Source organism: Haliotis cracherodii, unplaced genomic scaffold (genome assembly GCF_022045235.1).
Source record: "Haliotis cracherodii isolate W230 unplaced genomic scaffold, xgHalCrac1.p SCAF_13, whole genome shotgun sequence".
NCBI classification, from domain to species: domain Eukaryota; kingdom Metazoa; phylum Mollusca; class Gastropoda; order Lepetellida; family Haliotidae; genus Haliotis; species Haliotis cracherodii.
Window position 1 is genome coordinate 28,044,098 of NW_027266268.1, and position 20,002 is coordinate 28,064,099.

At 39.2% G+C, this 20,002-nt stretch overlaps 2 protein-coding genes across 2 annotated transcripts; one reads left to right on the plus strand and one right to left on the minus strand.

Annotated features, from left to right (window-relative positions):
- The first annotated feature begins 210 nt into the window (after window positions 1-210).
- On the plus strand, window positions 211-5,918 carry LOC139458581 (C-type lectin lectoxin-Lio3-like). Its single transcript, XM_071240008.1, has 4 exons — window positions 211-376; window positions 1,012-1,194; window positions 5,494-5,644; window positions 5,876-5,918. The coding sequence occupies exons 1-4, from the start codon at window positions 211-213 to the stop codon at window positions 5,916-5,918; spliced, it is 543 nt and encodes a 180-aa protein (XP_071096109.1).
- A 1,709-nt stretch (window positions 5,919-7,627) lies between these two features.
- LOC139459138 (sodium-dependent glucose transporter 1A-like) lies at window positions 7,628-18,443 on the minus strand. The gene is made up of 3 exons (XM_071240588.1): window positions 18,312-18,443; window positions 11,602-11,887; window positions 7,628-9,222 (listed from the first exon to the last, which is right to left on the minus strand). Exons 1-3 carry the CDS (start codon window positions 18,423-18,425, stop codon window positions 8,234-8,236), a joined length of 1,389 nt encoding a protein of 462 aa, XP_071096689.1. The 5' UTR covers window positions 18,426-18,443; the 3' UTR covers window positions 7,628-8,233.
- Window positions 18,444-20,002: the final 1,559 nt, after the last annotated feature.

The window sequence follows — 20,002 nt, forward strand, 5'->3', positions numbered from 1 at the left end:
CAGCTAACCAGAGCTCGCCCAAACAACCCAGCGTTAACAGCAGCGGTGACAATTCCTGAACTTGAAGGTGTGACGTCGCTCGGTGCTGAAGAGAGCGGAAAGTATTTCAATATATACATCCTGTGCCATTTCATCATTACCATGGCAGGCGTTTTCCAACTTGTCAATGCTTTATCCAGTATGGTAGTTAATGACGTCACTCCGATTGCGATGACATCACAAGCAGAATGTGCATACAAGTGTTACTATGGCAACAGCTGTCTGTCGTTTTTCTACACTGCCGATAACAGATGCTTTCTGTTGGACGAGATAATGGAACTAGAGGACTCGCGTCTCACGGAGTTACCTAATACACGGTATTTCAAGGCCAATATAGGTACATATTTTTCAAATTAATAGTGGGGCGGTGGTTATAGCGTTCGCTCGTCACGCTGAAGGCCCGGGTTCGATTCCCCACATGGGTACAATGTGTAAAGCCCATTTCTGGTATCCCAAAAATGATATTGCTGGAATATTGTTAAAAGCGGCATAAAACCATACTCACTCACTCATACTATCAGTATTTTTAAGGTGTAGTGTTTTGTAACAGGGGGTACGGTGACGTATATATCTGTAACTAGATCAGTTTTGAGAACGAGGTCATATCTTGAAAATGATGGAAAACTTTATAAATGTCAGATATGACATCAAAAGTGTCCGCTTGACTGAGAATTATAAAACAAGGAGTGGCTTGCCTAGTGGTTCCTGTAACAATCCTAAACTGTCCTGGAGACAAGTATATCTCCTCCACCTTTTCTAATACATGTCAATGTGCGTCTGTTTGTCAATATTACAGTCAACTATCCTGGAGACGCCGACTACAAGTATATCCCCTCCACCCTCTCTGCTACATGTCAATGTACGTCTGTGTATCTTTATTACAGTCAACTGTCCTGGAGACGCCGACTACAAGTATACCCCCTCCACCCTCTCTGCTACATGTCAATGTGCGTCTGTTTATTCATATTACAGTCAACTGTCCTGGAGACGCCGACTACAAGTACATCCCCTCAATTCCCCTCTGCTACAAGTTGTCTACTCAGAAGCTGTCTTGGAGTGGCGCTAAAGCTAGATGTGAATCAGATGGCGGTCGTCTGTTTCAAGCTGACACGTCACACAAGCTGGCGTGGACTTATCACAACAACAAGGTCATAGGTGAGGCTGTGATTGAATTCTTTTTATACAGTAATGGAGACTCCGATATTACTCAGTAATATCACGGCGGGGGACACCAACATAAATTGGCTTCACATACTGCACCCAAATGGAGATTCGAACCCAGGCCTTCGGCGTAGCGAGCGAACACGATGATGGAAGTAAGCTAGGGCTAAACAACGAGAATATTAATGAGTTTTTTTGGAGGGCTGGGTAAAGAAGAAAATATATGTGCTCGTATGGATAAGGCCAGAGACTTAATGACAGTATTTATTTCAATGAGGGTTAAATACCGCTTCCTCCAGTTGGCTAATAGTCTATTAATGGTTTCTAGTCTTTTTCGTGTATTTATGACACAGATATCCTCAAGATGAGTATTTAGTGTGATACCTAAAACTTCGAAATGACCACTGTGCCAATAAAGCTGGGAATCCAGACATAAGTCTTTTGCTACCTGCCATTGATCCTATCCAAATTACCTTTGTTTTATCTATGTTCATTTTGAGAAAATGTATGAAAAACTGCTGACTGTCTGTCTATAGAGGCTAGTTCCGGGGTCCCATCTTGAGATAATTCAATGTCTTCTGCGTACTGGTTTAGCTTGTTGTCTTCTAATTTAAGCATATTCCTTTATTTTTTTTGCTATTTCTAATCTTATTTACATTTTTATCGTGTATGGGCCAAATCCGAATCTTATTAACACATTAAGACTATTGTTTTTTGGATGTTGGATACTGTATCAGAAGCAGTTTCAAAGTCTATAAGCATTAGTATATCTTGTTAATTCTCTTAGTTTCTTAAATAATATCGTATAGGAGCCAAAGATTATCACTGGTGCTTCGGCCTGGATTGAATGCAGCCTGGTTATCCTATATTAATTTAGGTAAAGATAGTTTGAGTCTTTTGATATTATCTTATACAACGAGTTTAATAAGGATATAGGGCGCAGATTTTTAACCAGTGTTCCGTCTTTATTACCTTTAGAAAAAGAAGAAATCACTCCTCCTCGTGTTGCTAATGTATCTTTATTGAACATTTATTTAATGTACATATAATCCATATATCTAAATCATTCCTAAAATAAATTCTTAAACATTTAAAAATTCTATTGGAAATCCATCTAAGTGTCGATTCTTTTACAGTATTTTCGAATTTCTGATTTGAGTTTCCAAAAGATCTATTTGTTATCTTTTTTTCTTTCTTATCATAAAATGTTTCATTAAAAAGATTTCTAGCACAAGCGAATCACTAACTTTCAATTCTAAATTCGAATCATTTATAGTTTAGTATTTATCAGTATTTTTAGTATATTCCAATTTTGTATCCCTGAAAATTTCTTTCACTCGTTTTACAAAATCATCCTTCAATAATATAGAAGTATTGAACTTCAAATAGCTCCAACCTTTAGTCTTTTTTAGTGCATAAGAAACGTCTAGGGAAGTCATTGAATGATTGGATTTATATCCTGGCAAGATTAATTATTGTTGAGTAAGGTTAAATACATCTTTAGAGACCAGGACAAGTTTAATGTGGCTTGCTGTCTCGGAATTCTTTTCCACCCTCTGAATTGACTTTTTTCTTTATTACTTTCTCTCCAAACGTCAAGTAAATCAAAATATTCCACGTATTCAAAAACCTTATTTCTTGCATGTGGGTTAATAATGTTACGGTAGTTTTCTAGGTCTACTGGAGGATTGATGACTAGATTCCAGTCGTCACAAATTAATATCGATTCGTTGTCGAATTCATCGATATTGTTTTTTCCTTTCTGATTCTTCAAATATGCATAAGATTAGGCGGTAGAAACTTGTGATAAGAACTAAAGTATATCTTTGCCATGTTCTTGATGACGTAGGAATAGATCTAGAGTGACTCATATTTACAAACACGTTTCCGTGGGAAAAATGCTAAATGTTGACAAAAAAGTTCGACTTTCGATATACAGTAATGCTGACATAAAGAATGAATATAGTTCTATCCACCGATAGGTGATACAAAAATATACACTAACCGGAATAATGAAAACAGACCTCGAGGGAGCATTCATTTTGTATAGCCATACTTTGTTGCCGAGTTTTAGGCAAGAAAGCCGTTGTGATTTCCTCCAAGAAATGTCATATAATTTCATTCAATAGCAACTGTAAGTTATACATAGGACCTTATACACAACATTTTGTCCAGTGAATTTTTCGAACACAGATCCGAACACGTTGGAGAGGAAACTTATCCTGTTAACTATAGCGACCTGTGTCTTTTTATTTGATCGTCTTAGTTAATTTTATCATTTCTTGGTACTCTCACCTCAGAGTAGCAATGGGGTCGTCGGTTTCGATGGTCTTCAAGGGTATTGCACTCTTTTTCTCTCCACTGGAGCACCACGTCTGTTCCCTTCTCGAATATTTTGGTTTGTACTTGGCGCTTTTCCCTCATTTCAAAGTCCTTCTAACTTTCTTCAGAGGTGTCGGAAAGGCTGTTCTTATCGTAACTTTACGCTTCCTGCCGTGTCAAAGACTGTCTGTCGGTCTTGCATTCTGACTAATTTCACGATTATTGGAATAGAATCTGCTTCAATTTCAGGGTTCGTGGTAAAGGTAGGCGATGAATGTTCATTAGAGTTGGTTCGTCTTCGATTCCGGGATCTTGATTATCGCGCATTCCGTAGAAAAGTGTTCCTAAGATACACTTCGTGCATTTAGAAAGCCACTTTCCTTCTCTTTGCACTGTGAACAGGCAATTCGTTTCGGAGTCTTCCTATATGCCCGTTTCGTTACCATTTATTCTGTTTGAATTGTATTCCGCTTAGCGGACTCGTTGACTTGGTTGATGCATGTCATCGTATTCCAATTGCGTGGATCGATGCCCATGTTGTCAATCACTGGATTGTCTGGTCCAGACTCGATTACTTACCGACCACCGTCATATAGCTGGAATGATGCTGAGTGCGGCGGTAAACAACAAACAAACAATCAAACAAACTTAGCGGAGGGGATCTTCCGATATGCTTGTGATGACCTTTAATCGAGTTTATTGTGTTGGTGATTTTAGTGTTGTGTTCACTCAAAGATGTGGTTATACATGTTTTTAAGTCTGAAGCTGTAGTGTCAGTATCAATGGCGGCCGCCATGGTTGTCTGTCATTGTCAAGTATAAGTTTCTTTTTCTGCCGTATTTCTGTTTCTGTGCGTACTAAATTCTCCTGTTAGCGTGATTTGAGTTGTTGCTGTCCCCACTGTATCGTTTTAGTTCGGTTTCTTGTGCTTGTGGCCATTTTCAGTTAGGATTAATGTGGATTGTGAGAGAGCTCGATAATTCGCCTGTTGCTCACATGCATACCGTACCGGAAGTCAACTACATGTTCTTCTTAGTCAATATTATATTTTAACATTAAAGAATATTCAGTAAATATTGATTGAAAAAAGGTTACAAATATCAAAAGTTTTTACAGAAATTAATTGTAACTGTAAACAATTCCCACTGTAACTATGGTGAATCCTACTGGTTTGATTGTTCCTTGTTTTACGCCGGAATCAGCAATGTTCCAGTTATATGACAGCGGTCTGTAAATAATCGAGTCTGGACCAGACAATCCAGTGATTGACATCATGAGCATATATCTACGCATTTGGAATACGATAACATGCATCAACCAAGCCATCGAGCTAGACCACCCGATCCCGTTAGTCTCCTCTTACGACAAGCATTGTCGCCTTTTACTGCAAAAATGGGTTGCTGAAGAACCTATTCTAACCCTGATCTTCACGGGTCGGGTAAATCCTGTACTTAGTTTGGACATATTTGCACACTTTAAAGTTTGAGTTATGTGCCACGTGAATATGATATTAGATTATAGGAATATAACTAAACTGAGGGCCAAAAGAAAGTATACCAAGAATAAATTGGTTCAATGGAGACTTGGATAAGAAAAGAATTTGCAACCACATGACCCCTACCATCTAAATTTGTACCCTTTTAAGTAATGTTTAAATGTTTTTAATCAAAGTAATTTGTAAAAGTATAATTTGAGTGCACACACACACACACACACACACACACACACACACACACACACACACACCACAGTTTGACGGGATAAGACAGCTCGTAAGCCCCTTAAAGTCCTCAGACAAATTGTATCTCTCTCCCATTGCTCAGAGTAACCTTAGGCATAGGAGTTGTTGACATATATCAGATATAAGAGTAATGTTGGCATCCTCAGATTTTTCCCCTTGTGTTTGTTCATCTTGGTTGAATATGTTTGTACATACAATGACGTGAGAGATTGTTGTTTCCATGGTTTCAGGCGGTGTGTGGCTGGGGGCGAGCGACACTGCCCGGGAGGGACAGTTCATGTGGACGGATGATACTGAGGTTGTAGACCCCATGTGGCGTGATGGCGAGCCGTCCAATTCCTTGGGCATGCAAGACTGCGTACTGATTGGTGATGACAGGCTGTGGGATGACGCCTGGTGCCAAGAAAGTCATTTCTTTTTGTGTGAACTCCAAACAATGTCATGCTTGTAGAGACTGTATGGACACCACATAGTGAAACACATTATACGCGTTTTACGAATGCATTATTTGATAAAGTATAAATAACACTAGAATTATCTGTGGAGGACAGACGGGCACAAGAACCAATAGTATGCCATTTCTGTTTGAGACTCCTGAATCTTCTATTTCAGACTCCTGAATCTTCTATTTGAGACTCCTGAATCCTCTATTTGAGACTCCCAAATCCTCTATTTGAGACTCCTGAATCTTCTATTTGAGACCCATGAATCCTCTATTTGAGACTCCTGAATCATCTATTTGAGACTCCCGAATCTTCTGTTTGAGACCCATGAATCCTCTATTTGAGACTCTTTAATCGTCTATTTGAGACTCCCAAATCCTCTATTTGAGAGTCCAAATCCTCTAATTCAGACTCTGAATACGATTTCTCTTTTTGTCCCAGGAAGCACGGACGGACAAGTCGTGTAAACGCGTTCGTTCACTGGAATTGAGTTATGTCCCTTAAGTGTGGAGAATCATTTGATCGTGGGTTCGAATCCTAGCTTAACCCTGATTACGACTCCAGGTTGGTCAGCACCATATCCCTGCTCGTGGATTTCACGAATGGATTTTTACTTCAAATGGGTCTTTCGTACAGTTTGTTGCCACCCCTTTGATACAAATGTTAAAAGTGTCTTTAAACCCAACTCACTCACTTAAAACTGGCCTTGGGTTAAATGCGCGTGAAGAGCATCACTTGTGTAGGGTTAATACTGGACGCGACAAACTGTGTTGATCGATGTACAGCGCACCACATATAGGGAGTCTGCTGGACACTGCAATAACATAAAGGCGACAAAAAAACATTTCATAATCATAAGAAATGCCTGCTCCAAGAGACCGCGAAGATCCGGGGTAGAATAGATCTTCAGCAACCAATGCTTGCCGTAAAAAGGCGACTATGCTTGTCGTAAGACGCGACTAACGGGATCGGGTGGTCACGCTCGCTGACTTGGTTGATGCATGTCATCGTATTCCAATTGCGTGGATCGATGCTCATGATGTCAATCCCTGGATTTTCTGGTCCTGACTCGATTATTTACAGACCGCCGTCATATAGGTAGCCATGGAATATTGCTGAGTGCGGCGTTAAACAAAAAAACAACCAAGAAAAAGCCTGCTCCAAGCAGAGTCCATTGTACGATTCCGACTATATTATTACCATGTGTTTGTTGATCACTATCGAAAAATGATGATACCAGGTGTTTGTGATAAGTTTGCAATACCCTGCCTCACTAATGGCACCAATCACAAACACATGCGAAGGCAGGTAACCTCATCACCTGAAAAAAATCGGGAACATATGCTTACATGTCAAAACAGGGCATTGCAAAGGACTTAATTTTTGTGACTCAAATATGGAAATGTCCACATGTATATAATGGAACTCTTGAAACGTTTTGAAAGCTTTACTGATGACTTGAATATTGTAACCCTGATCAAAGAACTTTTGAGCCCAAGTCGTATGACACTCTATGAGATCGTCGTTGATAGAGCATGTTCGAATGTTCCTCAAAGGTTGTGAAATGTAGACACCAAAGACATCGGAACTGCAGGAATATTGCTCGACGTATAGGGAAAGTTGATAAACTACAACTTGAAGTCACTCCATTTGTCATACATTATTGTGGAGAGTTCCCTATCACTCAGAATCTTTATGCATAGATCTAAATATGAAACAGATGAGGCGGTTTTACTGGTGTGTTTTTTATTTTTAGTTCAGGTGGGTAAATTATTCAGGTGGGAATTGGCTATTATTGAACGATATCAGATCATCAATGTTGAATGTACAAAAAGCGCATGACCTTAATATCGATTCTTCTGGACATTGCCAATAGTGTGGCGTGTATGTAAATATATATATATATATATATATATATATATATATATATATATATATATATATATATATATATATATAACGTCAACGCAGAGAATGAGCAGTCTCGGATATCACCCGCACATCACATAGTATGATTCTTCTATGCAAACTATGCTGAATTAATCGAAGTTCTTACACAATTAGTTCTTCTGTTTAATATCTCTGTATAGCACTGCTGTTATCCATGTGCACGGGAACCTTCATCTCATCGATAGCCTATACCTATGTCAGTGTTGTTCAATAAAAGCCACCAAGTACATCAGGCTCGACTTCGATACATTAGCTGGTTTGCTGCTGAAATAGGTTTGTTCCTTTACTGTTGTAACCAAGGCCTATACTCTAATTCCTCTATTTCATCTTCCTCATATGAGACCGAGCACTTAATAACGTCAAGAGAAGCCGAACAACTACATGTAGTTCTCACAACATAGGTTTGTCAGCACATCCAGTAAATTCAATGAACATTTTGTTTGTGTGGAAAACATGAGGCAAAATATTTATACCTTATTTTTTGGAACTATATATTTAAAAAAAGACAATCATCCCCCACCCCCACTCGCCACATAATAGCAAATGGTTGATCGCTAAGACATCAGTGTAAGTTCCGTTACTTCTTGTCTGGGGTTTCAGCTTGCGATGCATGGAAAATGCTAAGGACTTTCTTCACCAGCCACACCAGCACGAGGAAACTAAGGAACAACAGAACACTCTCTATAGTCAGAACATAGTTGTACCACAGAGGGGTAGCCTCTTGCATCAGATAGCCAATGATCTGAGGGTTGACCATTCCTCCCAGGCCAACGGATACGAAGATGACAGACATAATTTTTCCTGACAGTTGAACAAAGTCCTTCTCTATCCACGTCAGCATGGCGGGGAAACTTATCGAGATTGAAAACCCGACAGCACAAGTAGTGATCCATATGCCAACATCAGAGAGAAACATTCCAGACAGGATCATCCCCACCTGCGCCACGATCAAGAAGATGAAGAAGAGTCCACATATCTTCATATGCGAGACGTAGCTGATGAAGAAGATGGCGGCAAGACGACCAAATGCATACGCAGCCCAGAACGTGGAGGTAATTCTTGCTCCCATGATCTTTGTCCACTTGAACTGTTTGACCACGTATGAGGCCAGGAAGGACACGGACGAGTCCTCAACTTCGTCCAAGAAGAAATAAAATATACCCAGAAGGCCAAGCGTGAGAAGTAGTAACTTCCGGGATAACTTTTTTCCTTGTCTTTTACCATCCAATGCCTTAGTAACCTCCTCATGTCCCTCCTTTCTGGCAAAGAAGAAGACAACCAAGAAGGGAAGTGAGGACAGGATTGTCATTAACCCTGTCATCAGGAATGGCCATATGATGCTTGTTTCCAACGGCTCCTGTGGTGGTATGACCGATGAATTAAGAAGACCTCCCGTATCTGAGTTATTGGCAGCCGTTGCGTTTTGAACCACATCCCTCCCGACCGCTAGGAAGGGTTCAAGGACAAAGGGGGAGACAATTCCCCCTAGTGACCATAAGAAATGGAAGGCCTGCATGTACGGCTTGCTCTCAACTCCCCACACTCTGAGAAGCTCCACGTTACTGCCTGCAAGACAATGTATTATTAAAATAGTATTTCAATAGCTCTATTTCAGATCAGTATTAATACTGCAAGGTAACTAAACTATTGCACGAGTACGTATATGTTTGTATTCTTATGTCATCGGGGGCAAGGGTGGCCCACTCTTCTTAGGCACCGCGATTCGCTGTGCAGAGTTGCGTCCCTTGGGCACGCCTAAAGCTTATGATTGTGGATTCGAATCCCGCTTCGCCCCGATTATGTTTCTAAGTTTGTCAGCACCATACCCGTGCTCGTGGATTTCACCGAAGTGTTAAACGTTTGAGACCTGCATCACTTCGGGCTTTCCTCCCACATTAAGCTGACATGCCGTTATAAGTTAAACGTTAAACCAAACTCACTCACTCACTCACTCTCATGTCATCGTTACAATTGACTGGAAGCGCCAAATGGATTATTTCCTATGTCGTGCAAAATGACTTAGATTGGACACAAGATAACAAGATATCGATAAGTATAATCGGAAGTTGCTCAGATATGAATGGTGAATAGTGAAGGTATTGTAATTCTACAAATTTTTGATTGATATGTTTGTGTATGTTTGCAAACATTAATATTACCATCATTGATGTAAACTGAGGCGCAAAAGGAGTTATTCCGAGTGTTTTTTTTATGTAATTGAAAATTGAAAAAACTGTTGTTGTATTTGATGATGTCTATTTTACCATGACTCAGTCCTGCATTCGTCCGTGAAAATTAACCTGTGGCTGGGTACTTTTGTATAAAAATATATTGGCTCAATGAAGACGGGGGTAAGAAATGAATTTGCAATCATATGATCCCTACAAGATTTGAAATGTGTATTTAGGCCGAAATAACAGATTATTCAGAGATAACATGTCAAAGATACCCACCAACAGTTGTGTATTGTGCGAAATGTTCCTCTTTTAATTTTTAAAAGTGAGAAATCAAATTATATTATAATCAATAAAACCATGTAGAAGTACTCTATGATTGCTGACTAAGCGCCAGTACAGTCTATATTTGGAATATAATATCGCTAATTTACGATATTTTCAACTGAAGTCAAACATGTCATAAAATCAACAGATGTATAGTTAATTTTGCTCCACAGTATATATTTGTAGCCCAGACTTCTGTCTTGACACTGAGTGTAGTTTATACAGTAAATCTAAGCACTTTATTTTAGCACAGTAGCGCTATTGCTAATAAAATTATGTTAGCAACAGTCTACGTTTGAAGACATCATGGTTAAAAATCTGGTCTCTGTAATCTTCATAGAAATAAACATTGCTCGTGCTGAATGACATTTCACGTTATCAATTCACAAAACAGTATATGCTAAAAAATATCCCTCACTTTTGCAATATGTAGTATGACATAAATTTCTAACTCAAGGCCATACTTTATTGTAAAGTAAATATATCACCATGTTTAAGGCTAGGTCCCACAGTAGGACACAACATTCATGAATTACGAAAACATATTGCAGTATTTAAAGGAAGTGGCAATCCCGTGAAAATTCCGTGTTATAATTGGACTTCAGAAACCAATGTTTTCCTCAAGAGGCGACTTATGGGATCGGGTGGTCAGGCTCGCTGACTTGGTTGATGCATGTCATCGTATCCCAATTGCGTTGATCGATGATCATGATGTCAATCACTGTGTCGTCTGGTACAGATTCGATTATTTACAAATGGCCGTCATTTTCGCGTTATATTGCTGAGTGCGGCGTTAAACAACAAACAATATAAAAATATACGGGGACGGATATCGTGCTGACAAACCCACTCACTCTGGAGATTGAAATAACAATCCGCGCATCCTGGCAAGGCCAGGGGATTAATCTCAGGCATATTGAACTGTGGTGGCTTACACCTTTGGTCACTGACAGACAAGGGCAGAGGACAAACCCGTTTTGAATATCTCCAGGGAGAGCTCGCTCACTACACCACTGGTCACTGACAAATAAAAGCGACAAAGCCCTTACCATATTCAATAGAAATCTTTGCTTAAAGAAGAATTGATTGTACGATTCCGACTATATCATGATCATGGGTTTATGAAAAACTATCAAATAGTGATGATACCAGGTGTTCGCGAAAAGGTCAGCGTATCCTGCCCCATCTGTGGCACCCGCCCCAAACACATGCAAAGACAAGTCAATTGTTCACCTGAAAACAACACGGGAACACATGATACAAGTCAAATTATAAGGAATGGCATCAGACATATTTTTTGTCACTTATGCGTAAAATCTTGAAATGTTCTCAACATGTCTACAATAAAACGTTTTGAAAGATTTACTAATGCCTTGAATGTTGTAATCTCGATCAAAGACCTTTGGAGCAAGAGTCGTATGACGCTCTTTGAAAGGGTACAAACCTGTTTTGAATATCCCCAGGAAGAACTCGTGAGCTACAAATACAGCAATCATGAGCCAGTACGCGGAGCACAGCGGGATCACCGCCACCGTCAGTCCGTGGCCAGCCATGGAGATGAAGAGGGACATGTACTTGTTGCAGCGGTCGTAGATGGCACCCCCAGCAACAGCTCCGACCAGAGACCCGACAGCGGCGGCAGTGAAGAAGGCTGAGCCCTGCGACATGTCCGTTCCTGTGATGAGCTGCAGATCCAGAAGTGAGGGCCCTCTCTGTCCGTTGATCCAGCCCTGGTTGAAGAACAAGAGATGTAAAGTATCTATTGTGACATTGATGTATTGGAGCGTGTAGAGGCTGAACGTACTTGACTACTGTGATAGGCGTACAGTGGAAACCCGTTTATCAAGCGGGTACCGTATCATTGAAATGAGGTAGAGCGTCCGCCCGGAGAGCGGAAGGTCAGGGGTTCGATCCCCGGCCGCGTCATACCAAAAAGATGTTAAAACAGGGTACGTGTTGTTACCCTGCCTGGCGCTCGGCATTAAAGGACTGGTCGTCTCGCAGTCAGTATACTGTGTCTGAGTGGGGTATTCATGTTAAACTGTAGCATGGTATCTCAATGAGCTAGCACTATAAATCGGCATCAGTCCGGACTAGTACAATCAGCCATACATACTTGACTATAGTAATAGGCGTACAGTGGAAACACGTTAATCAAGACGGTACCGTATCATTGAAATCGTTCGAATTTTGATATTTCTGGGTCGTTGACATAGACTGATGTTCCTTTGTAGCTTGCAAAAGGTGTGCTTGTCAGTAGGAATAAACCTTGGGGGTGTTGACTGACGGGATTCATGGTATACCGAGGTGAAAGGAGTTGCCAGTTTAACCACCTCACCGCGAACTCCATCTTTCCACACCCCGAAGGTTGCCGGGAAAAATTAAGTATACACTTGGAAATTTTATTTGACCAAAAGATTACAAACATCAAAACGTTAATAGGTGACCAAAACACGGCAAACTTCAGGTCCAAAACAAAACTATGACGACCGTATCAAATGAACCACCATCGAATAACCATTGCTTGTTTGTTTCGGTTTTAGTCAGCATCAAACATGGGTGTATTCCTTCTTTGCCCGGCATATTACATGAAATCAAGCAGTACATAGTGAACCAGCTGATTATTTACTCTTCTGATTTAAATGTCTTCCTGTCAATGGCGTGGCTCGGGTTAAATATTTCCTCACATTGCTTGTATGTTTCGAGGAACAAGATGTCATGGATGCGTTTCCTCAACCTCTTGTTCATGGTTCGGACATCTGACTATCAAACAGTCAAACAGTCAAAGATGTCATAAGTGGCACTTTGCACGTGTGTGTGTGTGGCTGCTTGTACTAGTCCGGACTAGATATGACAGTTCCAGCGAAAAAGAATACCTCGTTCTCAAAACCGAGCAAATTACAGGTGAGGTGAAATGTGGTTTAACGTCGCGTCCAAGATTATTGCACTTATATAGCGACGTGCATGTACGTGTGTGTGCTTGTGTGGCTGCTTGTACTAGTCCGGACTGATACCGATTTATAGTGCTAGCTCACTGAGATACCATGCCGCAGTTTAACATGAATACCCCACTCAGACACAGTATACCGACTCCGAGCCGATCAGTCTTTGTTTTAGCCCCTTAATGCCGAGCGCCAGCCAGGGTAACAACAAGTACCATCTTTCAACGTCTGTTGGTATGACGCGGCCGGGGATCGAACCCCTGACCTTCCGCTCTCCGGGCGGACGCGCTACCACTAGACCACGGAGGCGGTTTAGTGGCTGGTACCATCGGAAGGGGAGGACATAGTTACTCTTTTCACGAACACATGGTGTTCTACACTGATTTTCAGTGATCCGTTTATATTATTGTCACAGCTATTTTGCTTTATACGCCCAATGGATTGTTTCTGCAGACAATCGAGACTGGTTATTATCTGGTGTTGACTTATAGTTATTATATAATTGATAAATATCCTTCAGACTATAGCGTTGTTGATCTGTGTATCACGCCATCTGTGGCATACAGTGCTTCAAATTACAGCACTGTGTATGAGATGTCATGTTTGAGGTATCAAATATCAACAATCTACCAGATAATTAAATGTCACCCCTGCCGTAGATCTGAGTCACAGAGACTAATTACTCTACACTGCCTACGTCGGGCTGCAGTCCATAGGCGTAGTAATTCAAGAAGTAAACTTACTTCGTGTGACAACATAACACAACCAACACTACACATGTACACATGTTTAATCTGGGAAGAAGATGTTTTCGATTACATGGCCTATATTGACAAAGCCTAAGCCGTATACATTAAAGTAAATTAAAGTACGTCAAGTATAAAAACCATATTCACAGACATGTCTTGTTTTCTACATGTAACGGTGAATGTGGTATGAACTGGCTTAGTATTTGTGTATGTTGACAACAACGTCATCAACAACAACAACAACAAAATTACTACTACTACTACAACAACAACAACTACTACTACTTCTTCTACTACTACTACAACTACTACTACTACTACTACTACTACTACTACTACTACTACTACTACTACTACTACCACCACTAATAGTACCACCACTAACACGCCTTCCCACGAAGACACAACCACCTTCGCTCTTCGCTCAATCGCTTATATTTACCAGTTATAATGGGAGGTCGTGGTTTGATTAACTGGGAGGCTTTTCATGATATAATTGTGTTGTGCATTTTTGCACCCATTTATTTGTCTGATGATCCTCTCGTGAAGCATGTCAGGACTCAAGATGAAAACAAGGCATTCCACAGTTTCCTATTGCGAGCTAAGGATGTGGGACATAATCTCAATGTCGGTGTTGATTTTGTTGATGGTTCTGTTCTGCTGGACGGTACAGAAATGTGTGTCAACCAAGCGAAGTGCCATATCAAATCAGCCTAGACCCAGTTTTTCAAGGAGATGCTATCTGAACGACCATTGCATCAAGTTTATTTGCAGTGTGTTGAGAAGGTCCGACAACCCTGCAGAGTCCTTCGGTTGGATGAAGTCGTGAGGTCAGAAAAGTGAAACAGAAGGTTTTCTGTTTGCTGCTCAGGACCAGTCACTTCCCACTCTAAACCGTCAATGTGTGATTTTGCACCAAATTGTAAATATGAAATGTAGATTATACAATGCAGTTAACGAGACTGTCCAACAAATTGTCTTTAGATGCCCAGTATCTTAAGCGACATGAAAGAAGGGCTCGATCGTACCCCGCCGTGTGATGCTGTAATATTGCGAAAGGCGGCGTAAAACCATACGCACTCACTCACTACAAATACATTCATAACACCTATAAATACAGTCATAACACTTACAAATACAGTCATATCACCTACAAATACGGTCATAACACTTACAAATACAGTCATAACACTTACAAATACAGTCATAACACCTACCAATACAGTCATAACACTTACAAATACAGTCATATCACTTACAAATACAGTCATATCACCTACAAATACAGTCATAACACTTACAAATACAGTCATATCACTTACAAATACAGTCATAGTACTTACAAATACAGTCATAACACCTACAAATACAGTCATAACACTTACAAATACACTCATAACACTTACAAATACAGTCATATCACTTACAAATACACTCATATCACCTACAAATACAGTCATATCACCTACAAATACAGTCATAACACTTACAAATACAGTCATAACACTTACAAATACAGTCATAACACCTACAAATACAGTCATATCACTTACAAATACAGTCATATCACTTACAAATACACTCATATCACCTACAAATACAGTCATATCACCTACAAATACAGTCATAACACTTACAAATACAGTCATAACACTTACAAATACAGTCATAACACCTACCAATACAGTCATAACACCTACCAATACAGTCATATCACCTACAAATACAGTCATAACACTTACAAATACAGTCATAACACCTACAAATACAGTCATAACACTTACAAATACAGTCATATCACCTACAAATACAGTCATAGTACTTACAAATACAGTCATATTACCTACAATTATAGTCATAACACTTACAAATACAGTCATGACACCTACAAATACAGTCATATCACCTACAAATACAGTTAAAACACCTACAAATACAGTCATAACACCTACAAATACAGTCATATCACCTACAAATACGGTCATATCACTTACAAATACACTCATAACACTTACAAATACAGTCATATCACTTACAAATACACTCATATCACCTACAAATACAGTCATATCACCTACAAATACAGTCATAGCACTTACAAATACAGTGATAACACTTACAAATACAGTCATATCACCAACAAATACAGTCATAACACTTACAAATACAGTCATAACACTTACAAGTACAGTCATATCACCTACAAATACAGTCATAACACCTACAAATACAGTCATATCACCTACAAATACAGTCATAACACTTACAAATACAGTCATATTACCCACAATTATAGTCATAACACTTACAAATACATTCATAACACCTACAAATACAGTCATAACACTTACAAATACAGTCATAACACCTACAAATACAGTCATATCACCTACAAATACAGTCATAACACCTACAAATACAGTCATATCACCTACAAATACAGTCATAACACTTACAAATACAGTCATATCACCTACAAATACGGTCATAACACTTACAAATACAGTCATAACACTTACAAATACAGTCATAACACCTACCAATACAGTCATAACACTTACAAATACAGTCATATCACCTACAAATACAGTCATATCACCTACAAATACAGTCATAACACTTACAAATACAGTCATATCACTTACAAATACAGTCATAGTACTTACAAATACAGTCATAACACCTACAAATACAGTCATAACACTTACAAATACACTCATAACACTTACAAATACAGTCATATCACTTACAAATACACTCATAACACTTACAAATACACTCATAACACCTACAAATACAGTCATATCACTTACAAATACAGTCATATCACTTACAAATACAGTCATATCACCTACAAATACAGTCATATCACCTACAAATACAGTCATAACACTTACAAATACAGTCATAACACTTACAAATACAGTCATAACACCTACCAATACAGTCATAACACCTACCAATACAGTCATAACACTTACAAATACAGTCATAACACTTACAAATACAGTCATATCACCTACAAATACAGTCATAGTACTTACAAATACAGTCATATTACCTACAATTATAGTCATAACACTTACAAATACAGTCATGACACCTACAAATACAGTCATATCACCTACAAATACAGTCAAAACACCTACAAATACAGTCATAACACCTACAAATACAGTCATATCACCTACAAATACGGTCATATCACTTACAAATACACTCATAACACTTACAAATACAGTCATATCACTTACAAATACACTCATATCACCTACAAATACAGTCATATCACCTACAAATACAGTCATAGCACTTACAAATACAGTCATAACACTTACAAATACAGTCATATCACCAACAAATACAGTCATAACACTTACAAATACAGTCATAACACTTACAAATACAGTCATATCACCTACAAATACAGTCATAACACCTACAAATACAGTCATATCACCTACAAATACAGTCATAACACTTACAAATACAGTCATATTACCCACAATTATAGTCATAACACTTACAAATACATTCATAACACCTACAAATACAGTCATAACACTTACAAATACAGTCATAACACTTACAAATACAGTCATAACACCTACAAATACAGTCATATCACCTACAAATACAGTCATAACACCTACAAATACAGTCATATCACCTACAAATACAGTCATAACACCTACAAATACAGTCATATCACCTACAAATACAGTCATAGCACTTACAAATATAGTCATATCACCTACAATTATGATCATAACACTTACAAATACAGTCATAACACCTACAAATACAGTCATATCACCTACAAAATACAGTCATGACACTTACAAGTACAGTCATAACACTTACAAATACAGTCATAACACTTACAAGTACAGTCATATCACCTACAAATACAGTCATAACACTTACAAGTACAGTCATATCACCTACAAAATACAGTCATGACACTTACAAGTACAGTCATATCACCTACAAATACAGTCATAACACTTACAAGTACAGTCATATCACCTACAAAATACAGTCATGACACTTACAAGTACAGTCATAACACTTACAAATACAGTCATAACACTTACAAGTACAGTCATATCACCTACAAATACAGTCATAACACTTACAAGTACAGTCATAACACTTACAAATACATTCATAACACCTACAAATACAGTCATAACACCTACAAATAAAGTCATATCACCTACAAATACAGTCATAACACCTACAAATACAGTCATATCACCTACAAATACAGTCATAGCACTTACAAATATAGTCATATCACCTACAATTATGATCATAACACTTACAAATACAGTCATAACACCTACAAATACAGTCATATCACCTACAAAATACAGTCATGACACTTACAAGTACAGTCATAACACTTACATATAAAGTCATATCACCTCCAAACAGACGAGCTAGCTCATACAACTCACCGACATAAAGTTCCCAAACAACAGACATGCTGTATAGAGGAATTTCTTCCTGTAGACTGTGGACTTAAGTTTGTCTGCCCACCGCCGGGGACTTGAAGCTACGGGTGTCTCCATGTTCCTACTCCGGCCCTCGCTTTGCCACGGATGCACCACGGTGGGGAGAGTGACATATATGAGTGTCCCAAGGAGGCTCTCGCTGTGGGGGCTGTTCAGATGAAACAATTTGTGAGATTCTGATCAAATGACCCTTGAGAAAGAAGCCAGTTTAGAAATTGGTTGAGGGTGCCTATTTGGACTCATGCTTCTTGTACGAGTAGGAGCTAGTTTAGAACCCTGGCTTGTTGTAGGAGACAGTTTAGACCCATACTTGTTGTAGGAGCCAGTTTAGACCCATGCTTCTTGTAGGAGCCAGTTTAGACCCATGCTTATTGTATAGGATTCAGTATAGACCCCATGCTTGTTGTAGGAGCCAGTTGAGAACCATCCTTGTTGTAGGAGCCAGTTTAGACCCATGCTTGTTGTAGGAGCCAGTTTAGACCCATGCTTCTTGTAGGAGCCAGTTTAGACCCATGCTTGTTGTAGGTGTCAGTGTAGACCCATGTTTATTGTATAGGATCCAGTTGAGACCCATACTTGTTGTAGGATCCAGTTTAGACCAATGCTTGTTGTATAGGATCTGGTTTAGACCCCGTGCTTGTTGTAGGAGCCAGTTGAGACCCCGTGCTTGTTGTAGGAGACAGTTGAGACCCATGCTTGTTGTAGGAGCCAGTTTTGTTGTAGGACCCAGTTGAGACCCATGCTTGTTGCATAGGATCTGGTTTAGACCCCGTGCTTGTTGTAGGAGCCAGTTTTGTTGTAGGATCCAGTTGAGACCCATGCTTGTTGCATAGGATCTGGTTTAGACCCCGTGATTGTTGTAGGAGCCAGTTGAGACCCATGCTTGTTGTATAGGATTTGGTTTATACCCCGTGCTTGTTGTAGGAGTCAGTTGAGACCCATGCTTGTTGTAGGAGCCAGTTGAGACCCATGCTTGTTGTAGGAGTCAGTTGAGACCCATGCTTGTTGTAGGAGCCAGTTGAGACCCATGCTTGTTGTAGGAGCCAGTTGAGACCCATGCTTGTTGTAGGAGTCAGTTTAGACCAAGGCTTGTTGTATAGGATACAGTTTGGACCCCGTGCTTGTTGTATAGGATCGAGTTGGGACAGGTGCCATTTTATATTCCATAAGCCAATTCATATTCAATGCTTGTTTTAGGAGCCCGAAACAATATTCACTTCCTCAACAATATAGTATTTAAGGCTACTCCGCTTGTAACAAGAGACAATATCTAGCAAATGAGTTTATATCAATAACAATTGTACAGTAGATATTTTAAAATTATTAAAATTAGATTGTGATTTCTCATGTCTCTTGCTAATGACATAAATTATATCGAAACATTGATAATGATAATAAATAATGATAATCAATAATAGGTAATATATATTTAAAGAACGTAGTATTATAGTCATCATCAAATTATTCTGGCAAAATAATTATGGAGTCAATTAAAAAGCGCTAGTGTTTCACAGAATTCTGCTCATTCCCCTAACACTCCCATTGCTAATGGTATTGTCTTGAGAAACAGTTGAGAAGGGCTTGTAATGTTTTCTTGATCTTTGACACGTGTAACATGTGGTACAAGTCTGCCT

What these genes read in the sequence shown, in the direction of transcription:
- LOC139458581 (XM_071240008.1), top strand. Translation starts at nt 211, where the DNA reads ATGACATCACAAGCAGAATGTGCATACAAGTGTTACTATGGCAACAGC. An exon ending in GTATTTCAAGGCCAATATAG is followed by an intron (nt 377 to 1,011) that starts GTACATATTTTT and finishes TTCATATTACAG; the next exon opens with TCAACTGTCCTGGAGACGCC. An exon ending in CTGATTGGTGATGACAGGCT is followed by an intron (nt 5,645 to 5,875) that starts GTGGGATGACGC and finishes CTTCTATTTCAG; the next exon opens with ACTCCTGAATCTTCTATTTG.
- LOC139459138 (XM_071240588.1), bottom strand. Translation starts at nt 18,425, where the DNA reads ATGGAGACACCCGTAGCTTCAAGTCCCCGGCGGTGGGCAGACAAACTT. An exon ending in TGTTTGGGAACTTTATGTCG is followed by an intron (nt 11,888 to 18,311) that starts GTGAGTTGTATG and finishes TTCTTCAACCAG; the next exon opens with GGCTGGATCAACGGACAGAG. An exon ending in CCTGGGGATATTCAAAACAG is followed by an intron (nt 9,223 to 11,601) that starts GTTTGTACCCTT and finishes ATTGTCTTGCAG; the next exon opens with GCAGTAACGTGGAGCTTCTC.